At 33.7% G+C, this 11,091-nt stretch overlaps 1 protein-coding gene across 1 annotated transcript; it reads right to left on the bottom strand.

The window, feature by feature from the left end:
- Positions 1-203: 203 nt before the first annotated feature.
- On the bottom strand, positions 204-8,946 carry LOC114168582 (ribosomal protein L11 methyltransferase-like protein). The gene is given in 8 exon segments (XM_028053468.2): positions 204-432; positions 435-527; positions 643-975; positions 1,791-1,958; positions 2,163-2,228; positions 2,830-2,970; positions 5,390-5,473; positions 8,581-8,946. Coding segments are annotated over 8 exon segments (1,197 nt in total). The 5' UTR covers positions 8,866-8,946; the 3' UTR covers positions 204-405.
- Positions 8,947-11,091: the final 2,145 nt, after the last annotated feature.

The raw sequence follows: 11,091 nt of genomic DNA, 5'->3' as shown, positions 1-11,091 counted from the left end.
TTTTGGGATATTGTAAGGAGTAGTGGTTAAACTCCCGGATTTGTTTCTTCTACTCTATATGTGTGGCATTTCATTTAAATTAAGGATATTATTTAAATGAAGTGTTACAATAATCAAGTAGAATGATTTTCAAACAATTAAAGAAATTAGTGTAGGAAGAGAAAAAAAAAGAAGGCTATCATGTACAATCACAAAAAACTATAAGCTCAAGAAAATCATGAATTTATAACCTCAAAAAGGGCATCATAAATTAGGGCAGGGAATTATGCTTTGAAGTGCCACTTCACTTCACTTTCTGCTTGGCAACTGAATTACAACAACCAAAGATGACAATGATCACTCAGGGTGACATTAAACTGCACAAGGGATTGCCGGGGAACACTACTAAACCTCCTAATTAGTCACTTAATCAGTCATCTCACATTCAAATATATTCTTTTCCTACCACTCACGCAGGCCCAGTCATCCATTTTGGACACTTTTATGTCTTCTAAGAATGGCGAGTATCTTTCTATGATGAACTGAACCTGTATATTTGAATAACGGAATTAAGAAGCAATATCCCCAAATAGTAACTCCAAGTAACAAAAAATACAATGAAGCATTTTGAATAAAAAATTAGATATGTTTTAACTAAATTACCTGCTCAGATAAGACACCAGAGAGACCAACAATGGCTCCAGGCTTCGCATAAGAGATAATTTGATCGGCAAGATCCATTAAGGGATTTAAGAGTATATTTGCAATAACCACATCAAACTTAGCACAGTAAGTAGTGATTGTTTGTATCTCATAAGTATTTTCCCTCTCCATAACTCCAAATGTAGAGTCATCTTTGGAGGAAGAAGAGGTTTCGCTAGTAATCAGGTGCAGTTGCATTTTGTCTGGTCTGATGTTGTTCAGAGAAGCGTTTTGAGATGCTGATGCAATTGCTTCTGAATCTACATCAACTCCAACAGCGAAGGAAGCTCCAAACTAGTAAACCATAAGATGTCAAAGTTGGAACTGGAGAGCCAACTATAAAATACAAAATGTAAACAATATCAAAAAGCTGATTCACAGATTTTGGCAGTATTTTCTAGATCTGAAAAAGAAAATACTACATGAAGTTGTTGGATAATCGATGCACAAGGCAACTATATATCAAACTAGAAAAAGATGTGGTGGTATTGCTATTATAAAGGAAGAATGGGAAACATATCACAACATATTTTCTTGTTCAAAATACGTGGATAACTTGATGCACATAACTTTTAGCAGAAAAGAATTGCATTTATGTTTCTCATTTTATGAAACAAATATTGCTTCCAGTTGGAAGATGATACCTGTACGTCAGGCAGTTTCCACAGTATAAAACGATATTATTATTCGTTGAGAGAATATGGAAGATCACAAGCCAAATCAATTCATATATTTAGGCTCATAGTGTCCCTGTACTCATATCTGATCTTAACATATATGCTATATGTTCCTTCCTGCCATTTGCCATACAGCAGTTTCTAGAAATTTACAGCCTAAACATTTTATTATGATGAAAATACAAGAAAACATTCAATAGTGCTGACAACTCGCAATTTGTTAAGACTGGTCCTGTATAGTTTAAGGTTTCGCATAGAAGCAGCAGTCAACAACAACTAAAGCTAAAGCGCAAGTGAAAGGAAAAGAAAAAAACAGAACGGAGAAAAGTACAGTTCCAACGGACAAAATGATTCTGGTGTGACCCTCAGCATGTTTTCCATAATAGTTCTTTTCATTTTAGTATTTTTAAGTATACTTTAACAATTTACTACCTTAAGAGCTGCAATAGCAAGAATTCCAGTTCCCGTGCCATAGTCCAGAATGTGCTCCCCTCCTTTAATACAACCGTGTAAGAGTAATAGACAGAGTTTGGTAGTGGCGTGTTCCCCTGTTCCAAAGGCTAGTCCAGGGTTGACAATTATATTTGTTGCTTGAACATCCTGTGCAAAATCAAGGATTCATTATCAGAAAATTCCTTTTCAGTTTTCAGCTTCACTATCTCTCAGAACATTTAACTTAAAGAGGGCAAAAAATATTGACGGAAGTTACCAAAACAAACCAATCAAGAGAGATCAAACGCAATATCAGCAATCATACTAAGTTTATAATGAGTCATGGATAGAGAAAGGTTAAGATAGTCATACTGGTGGAGTACACCACTGAGGCACCACCCATAGCCCTTCAGTAACTTGAACTGGATGAAGTGATTCCTGTATGTAACCAGAGATAGGTGAATTTGAACCATAGATAGGTGAATTTGACTAGTCATTTTCAATAACAAATCTAATTTTGATAATTTTCAGCAATATCAATGATTTCCGTTTTTACACCATGCCGTACATAAGAATGTTAAGGATAGAACAGTATAGTGCTGGTGTGAGAAAAACCAAATAATTAGTATTAAGTAATCAGCAAAAGGTCTTTATATCAATAATTCCTTTCCTTCTCACAGATAACTTTTCAAGGAAAGTCAGTTTCTGGTTCACACAGGATACATCTAGGATTTTTCCCTCAGTAAGCCATGGCTACAAACAATTGTTTGAGAAAACACTAAAAGATGGAGACAAATTTCTTCAACCCTTTTCAGAGTGGAAAAGAAAGAAAGACATCCTTTTATGAAGAAGACATCTTATCTCATCCTATAGGAGAAGAATTACTAGGAAAGTGACAACAGAGATGTGGAACGAACGCAATAAATATGTTTCATCTTTAATGGAATTTGCACATGCATTAGATTTCATCTCTTCAGTAACAAGACAAGAAAAACAAATGACCATAAAAAACAAAAGAGTAAAAGAAGAAAAGATTGACCTGAGATCTCTTCATCCAGTCATCCTCCTCACAAATTTTAACTTCATATCTAGGTATCTCCTTCAAGCCAATAGAATCAGCTGCATGTAAAATGCTCACACTTATATCCTCAACTTCAGGAAATATTGAACTAATGCAAATCTGCAGGAAATATTTCATCAATACGAGCAAGTGAGCAACAGCCTAGTGTCAAAATGGAATTTAGAATTTTTAGAAAGATTACAATTAGAGAATTTCTTAGCAAGTGATAAACAACCTAGTGTACAACCAAAATATTTTTTCTCTATGGCAATCTTTAGGAAAAGATCTACATGGAGCAATTTCATAGGTTTGTAGCTCAAGGGAAGTCTCCAAGACATGAACGTCATCTTTGCAAATCTATACATGGTCTCAAACAATCTCCAAAGCATGGCTTATCAAATTTAGCACTGCAGTTTAGAAATTTGGCACAATTAAGAGTGAGATTGACCCCTTGGTCTTATATCACCGATTGGCTGCAAGATGCATTTATTCGATGGTGTATATAAGTGATGACATTGTCATTATAAGTATTGATTAAAGAGTTTTCCTATTGTTGTGAATTGTGTGTTTAATGACGCAAGTACATACAAAGTATATTTTAGAGAAACCTAATAATGACTAATAATAATAGAGAATATCCCTCATTATCAGCTGTACATATTTCCCTCATTATTAAGATCAAATCATGTGTTTACAATGATGATGACTTGATTAGGGAGCAACTTTGTTATTGTTTTCACACATAAGACCAAGGAAGACTTCAATTCATCTTTGGGGAATGAAATACTTGAACTATTTTCCTTTTAAGTAACTTATGCTAGGTATCTTTGACATCTCCGCTGGTCTGACATCCTATAGTTCATCTATTATTTGTCATCTTATGAAACATATCATAAAAAAATAAAGCCAGAACAGCATAGGGAGGAAAACCAAACCCATTGACGGTCATATTTTTACTTACACATAGAACATTAAATCCTATCTTTCTTAGACTGTAATTAAGAATAAACCCACTATTTTAAGTGGAATTGACTTAATTGGGCTTAATTGGGCTTTAACAGTAATAATTGATTAAACATGGAATTTTAAGCCTGTTGACCTGTTTATCTTATTGGATGATATATTGACCTATAGGTGATTGTTCCAGTGGATTTGGAAAGCTAGGATTTTGAACCTAATAAAGGAATAAAATGATTTGAAGAATGAAACACTGAGTTGATTATGAACTGGATCTTCAGAAGATATTTTTACCTAATTACTATGGAGATATGTTGAAATGAATAGAATGATTGAAAAGATATTTTTCCCTCATTACTATGGATATATCGATAATATTTGTCATAATAATCTGATATTTACAACACTTCACTTCAAGTTGGTAAATGAACATCAATCATTCCAACTTGCTTACAATATTCTAGAATTTATCCTAAGTAAACCCTTTAGTAAAAATATCTGGTATCTAAAATCCTGTAGACATGGGATTACTAGGCCCCGAACTAGATTATCTTTGAAGAAGTGTCTGTTAATTTTAATATGTTTGGTCCTATCATCTTGGACTATGGAGATATTGAGCATATTTTTATACTAATAATAAGTTGTTTACAACAGATATAACAATTCAAAATTGATAATATGATTTCTTGGACATATGTAATATACATTTCAATGGAAACAGGATTGATGAATGCTTAAAACATCGAAACACATACGGATCCCAATGCTAAACTTTGGCCTAATTAGGGGCATTATTTTCTAAATCATAAATTATCTCATTATCACTCATTCCAAATATTTCTTTTACTATTAGTATAGTAGGTCAGTTTCTTTTCTCTCTATGTACAAGACATTGAGATGCAGTAATTCACATCCTCAAATATATTGCAGGAGCTCCAAGACAAGTATGATTCTATGAAGACAAAAGTCATGCTCAAATTGTGGAATATTCCAATGCTGATAGGGCAAGTTCTCCCTCGAAATAGAGGTCTAGCTTTAGTTATTGCTTCTTCATTAGTGGTAATCTAATTTTCCAGAAAAAGCAAGAAAACATAGTTGTGAAATCAAATCATGAGCATAAGCATAGTATCGAGCAATGGCATCAACCACTTGCAATTATATTCTTCATCTCAAAATTTTGTTACCCACCTTATATTCTTTTATAATTAGAAAATCAGAAGATATTTTCTAGAGTGTTAAAGTATTTGAGTGCATTCATTTTATTGCTTGCTATCATTCTTTCCAACAAATTCAATTAATCTTCCAATAGGAAAAGCAAACCTTTATCACAATCTATTAGGACTTAAGCACAAGAGGAAAGTTCAACCTATAAGACTAAATCATTAAATGGAGAGGTTCAAGGCTTCCAATACCAAGTAGCTTATTATACTTAATGTGAGATTCCTAACACAATCATAAACATAACTACCATTAAGTTGGAATTGAAACAAATAAAACAAACAAATTTGATACAACTAGAGCACGCAACAAAAATTACAAGGAAAGAAAATTAAAATAAGAAATTAACAATCAGCAAGTTTACCTCATCAGTACTTTGAGAGACATCATCTTGATCCATGCTAACCGAACTTGCACCAAAGCTTAAAAGGGCTTCAGCAAGCACATCCTTGTTAGCACAAGTGGAAGGGTGGTCAACCATATTGGCAAGATAAGAGAAAATTTAAGCAAAAGTATGTTCAAAATTAACCTAAATATGTTATTGAAGTCTAGTAGACAATTCCTTCCACATAGACCACAAATACATTGTAGCTTCCTAGTCCTATCCAAATTAGCCATTCATATAACAATTTAGTGGGATTCAGTAAAAATAAATAAATCTTGTATGCTTATCAACCTAAATTGTTGGGAAATCCTATATGTATATTGGGTAACTTCTCTTAATGTCAATTGGTTTTAGAATGAAATCTAACATAGTATGAAAACCTATAGTTTGGCAATTACATGTGGAAGAAGAGTGTTGAGAAGTCCACATCACCTGCCTCAATTATTGGAGTACAACTTATATATTTGTTGGACAACTTCGCTTAATGTCAATTGGTTTTAAGATAAAATCAAACATGGCATTAGAGCCTGTTAGGCTTTCAGTAACCACTGAAAGAAAAGGGCTTTATTTGACCCTAACTTTATTGGATTTCAAAAGAAAAACATGTACACAAAGTTCACACTGGAACGATACAGGAAGATTAATAAGGAACTTGCATCACGACCAATCAATTTAATTTTAATTGATAATCAGAATTAATTTTGATTATTCCATTAGCATTTTATTAATGGTATTGTATTTCTATATTTCTATAAATAAGCCAACTCTAAAGAGAGTGGAGGCACGTCAATTTTGAATAATGACATTGTAATTCTTCCTCAATTCAATACATCCTACGGATTCTATTCATTCATTGGAATCCCTATAGTTTTGTAGTTCTTCGAATAGTTTATTCCTAGTTCTACCTGCATCAGTGGTATCAGCTTAGACCGTCCATTGGCATTAATGGCAGACGCAACTCGTACTCAAGTAGCCATGTGTGAGCAAGAGAATCGTTTGGAGAATCGAATCACATCGAAACTCAAAGCACACCTCATCAAAATTATAGCCTCCATTCGACAGGCTATTGATTCTTCAATTGATCAACGAATATTGGAGACAGTACAGCGTGGCACTCGTTCTGCGAATTCCAATTATTCTTGCGGAACCCGATTGGCGCGAATTGATTTTCCACGTTTTAGGGTTGATGCAATTCAGCGGTGGATATATCAATGTGAAACTTATTTCGCAATTGATGGCACGCTTGAGGATGTGCGTGTAAAATTGGCTATCATCCACTTCGAAGGGAAGGCACTACAATGGCACACTGCATTTGTTTAAAATCTACCAGGAGGTCATCTGCCTACTTGGACTGAATTTACAAAAATTTTAATAGATCATTTTGGGGAAATATGTGATGATCCAATGTCCGAACTTATGCAATTGCAACAGCAAAGTACAGTGGTAGAATAACATGATCAGTTTGATGCCATAACTGCTAGACTAAATCTCTGTGAGGCCCACTTGTTAAGTTGTTTTTTAGGAGGGTTAAAAAGGGACATTCAAATGACCGTTAGAATGTTTCAACCTCACGATGTATGGAAGGCATTTCAGTTGACTAAACTATATGAATTAGCGTCTGCTTCAAACATCCCTACCAAAACCACAAAATCCTACAAAAGCCATTTTACCTACACCTAAACCTATACACAAACCTCCCGATTCCCATAATCAACTAAACCCAAACCAAAAACAACCACCAAAAAAACTTACCATGGCCTTTATGAGTGAGAGAAGATCTAAAGGACTTTGTTATTTTTGTGATGAACCATATACACCTACACATGCATTGACACACAAGCAGCTTGAGATTCATGTCTTGGACATGAATGATACGGAGGTGGAACCGGTGGATGAAATTGAGGACACTCAAGAATGGGATAGTATTTCCTTGGACCCTCAAATATCAGTCAATGCTTTAACGGGTATCGCTAGCTATAAAACCATGAGAGTGATGAGCTCCTATAAGAAAAAACCCTTGCATATACTCATCGATAGTGGAAGTACCCATAATTTTCTAGATGAGGAGGTGGCTAAGAAATTGGGTTGTCCTATCACACATATTCCCACCTTAAGTGTGGCAGTAGCGGATGGAGCTAGAGTTACCATTACTTCAATTGTTAAACAGTTCTCTTGGTCGCTTCACAATACTGAGTTTTTCTCCGATATGCTTCTTATACCTTTGGGATGTTATGATGTGGTGCTCCGTATTGAGTGGTTGGTTACTATGGGAGACATTACCTTGAACTTTGATAGGTTGTCCATGCAGTTTTATGTTCATGGTAAGAAACTGGTTTTGAGAGGGGCAACAAGTGAAGGGCTTAAAACTGCTATGACAAAACAATTACAGGAAATTGTCCAGTTTGGTACTATTCAAAATATGCCGTCCTTTATAATCAGGAATATCTATATCATATATGTATTCCTAGAAACCTTTTTATTTATTCTTATACATATCTTCATTGTCAAAAATATCAAATTTTCACTATTTAATATATTGAATCTATTTTCTAAATACAAATAAAGTGGGCACGGAGTTTAACAATACTTGATTAAGTCTTATTTAATAAATTTCTTCGTAAAGACTCTAGCATAGATAAAATAAAAAGGATAATTGAAACAAATTACAATCATAAATTAGTAAATGGTCATTAGGTCCCTGATGTGTAAATCGGTGACAATTTAATCTTAATAAAACTAATATTCTGATTTAGTCCTTGAATGTATAACATGTGTAAATAGTGGGGTCATTGGTCATTAAATTGCGATTCAAGAACCAATTTGACACAAATCATATATTTTAAGGATCAATTTGCTTAAGTACTAAAGGTTACGAATCAATTCATACTCTGTACACGGTAAAAGACTAATACTCAGGTTTGTCGTTCTCACAGACTAAATAGTTACTGGTTTATAAGTTTAAGGACTAAATTGACCCTTTAAACCTAAACTAAAATTATTTTAGACATAAATTAAAAACTAACTTTTAAAGAAACTAATACCACAGAGTTTCTAAAATGACTTTAAACTAACGAAAAAAACATTTTACTTTTTCCTCTGATGATATACAAACATTGACTTACAATGTTGAAAGAGAAAATAAACAAGGTAAAGCTGAAAAAGAAGCTTACTGCAGTGTCTTTGGGGCAGTGAATCAGAACGGAAGTATAAGGAGCCGGTGGAGTCAACGACGTGTCCGATACAGTTGGGGAAGAAGAAGCTGCGGAAAACTTTGCATTCGTAACTGCGGCGCGAAGATTGACACGGACATGGGGAAGCCTTTGGTACCTAACAATTTTGTGATGGATGGAGAGAAAGGGAACGACGGATGAGTAGTGTATGAGGCGGCGGGAAATGGTGGGAGAATGAGCACCGACTGTGCATGTTAATTGTTTGAGGAAATGCCACGCTGCCATTTCCTTGTCCCAAATGAAACCTTTCACTCTTATTCAAAAGTGCATTAAATATAAGGTAGGTAGAGTCTCTGCATCGGTAAACCACAACAGGTGTACATATATATATATATATATATATATATATATATATATATATATATATATATATATATATATATATATATATATATATATATATATATGCGCCTGTTTACTCGGAGCAAGCAATTTACGTGTAGGAATTTTTTAAATATGTTGAAATATTTAATTACACTATTATTTAAAAAAATAAAAATTCCCCACCTCACGGTTCCTTGTCACACCATCGGTCAACATTGTTATGTTACCGTTCAATTAACGGCGTCTAGTCCAACTTAATAGAAAGGGTACATTGGAGATATTTTAACAAAAAATGAAGCAAATTGAGACTTCTATAGATAAGGGTACTAAATTGAGATTTTGCTTCCAAAGTGGAGAGCAAAAACATGATTAAACCTATTCAAAAGTGCATCAAATATCAGGTAGGTAGAGTCTCCGCATTGGTAATCCACAACACGTGTACATATATATGCGTCCAGTGACGGATCTTGATCAAAATTTATGGGGGAGCCAAAATAATATACTTAAAATTTATATTTAATATTACTGCTACTAATTCAATAAAATGAATATATAATTTAGTATAACTATAAAAGAAATTTCACATATCTAAAGATTATCCATCATTTTTTCATATTCTAGAACTTATCAAATAATTCAATTATAAGTACATTTTTCAGCTATATTTTTTTCCAATATAAATAACCATATTATCTACAAAATATTCATTTTTCCTTTTACTAATATGCACGTATCGATTCAAAAGTCATCACAAGCATTCCATTTCATTGTTATGCAATGAGTAATGATATTGTCCTATTTTGATCTTCACTTTTCTTTTATCAATTTAAAAAAAATGAATTTATTCTTTTTCTTTTTCATCAATGTACCTATTTAAAAAACAAATTTAATATTATTTTTTTCTTTATCATAATCTAATCAAACATTAAGATACATAACTACTACAAAAAATTATGATAATCAAATTCACTTAAAAATTGTCTATAAAAAATCACATAATACATTACTTACTTTTCTATATTCATAAAAAATAAATAATATACAAAATGTCATAAGATAAAAATTAGTACTAAATATTAAACAGGTATTTCATTACTAAGTTAGATAAGATAAAGTTATCTTCTTTTTTCTTTAAAAATGGAAGAAAAGATTAAAAAATGAGGATAAAAATAATGAGTTTCTGTTTAACTTGTTTTTTTTCTTCGATAACAAAATGTTAGATAAAAATGAGAGATAAGTACAACATATAAAAAACTTAGTAAACAATGAAAAGAGAAAATAAAATTATCTTAATAATTTTTTTTATTATATTTGGTTTTATATTTTACTATTTATTAACATTAAATATTATACTTTAAAAAAAATATCTAACTTAACTTTTATTAATTTTTTAATATATTATTACTGTAAGGCCCATTAAAAATCTTTTATCCTTTTTCTGCCCTAAAGTTAGTGGGCTACCCTTGTAAGTGGGTCTAAGGCTGGCCCAACAGATAAGGTCACTAGGTCTGCCCTAAACCTAACATTTCTCACATTTTCAGAAAAACTGTTGTCCTTGCATTAGAGCCGCAACCGTCTTCTACCTCTGCTAGGGTTTGAGTACCATCGTGAGCACGCAAGTTCGAACCAGTTTCCCTTCCTACGTAAGTGCTTCCTCTATCTGTGTCTGTTTTCCACCACTGTTACTCTAAGTAACTAATGTTTCCGCTGTTTGTTATGGTTTCCAACTCTTGGAGTCGTCTCTCGAGGACTGCGTTCCGCTGTTTAGGGTCAAGATCGTGTCGGGTCTTTTTGCTAGCTTATTTCCAGGTAGGGAAGCTCAGACCTTACTCATATGTTCCGTTTCCTTCGTTGTTTAGCCGTTATTTCGAGTTTGTGTGGTTGGTGTGTAGCTATTTTGGTTCTAAACACTTGAAATTGTTGTATGGGTATGTTGTTTGGACTGGAATGCGGATCTGTTGCAGGAAACAGTGGCGAGACCTGTGAATCTCGCCCAAGCGGATCAATCTCGCCTAGGCGAGATGAACAGGGACTCGCCCAAACCCTATTACGCGAGTGGTTGCCCAGGCGACCCGCTCATGAATTTTGAGCGAGCGAGTATCTCGCCCAGGCGAGAGGGGTCTCGCC

This window comes from Vigna unguiculata, chromosome 11 (assembly GCF_037176805.1).
Source record: "Vigna unguiculata cultivar grain cowpea cultivar isolate G323 ecotype 2 chromosome 11, ASM3717680v1, whole genome shotgun sequence".
Lineage (NCBI taxonomy): Eukaryota > Viridiplantae > Streptophyta > Magnoliopsida > Fabales > Fabaceae > Vigna > Vigna unguiculata.
This window is presented reverse-complemented; position numbering and strand designations above follow the sequence as displayed.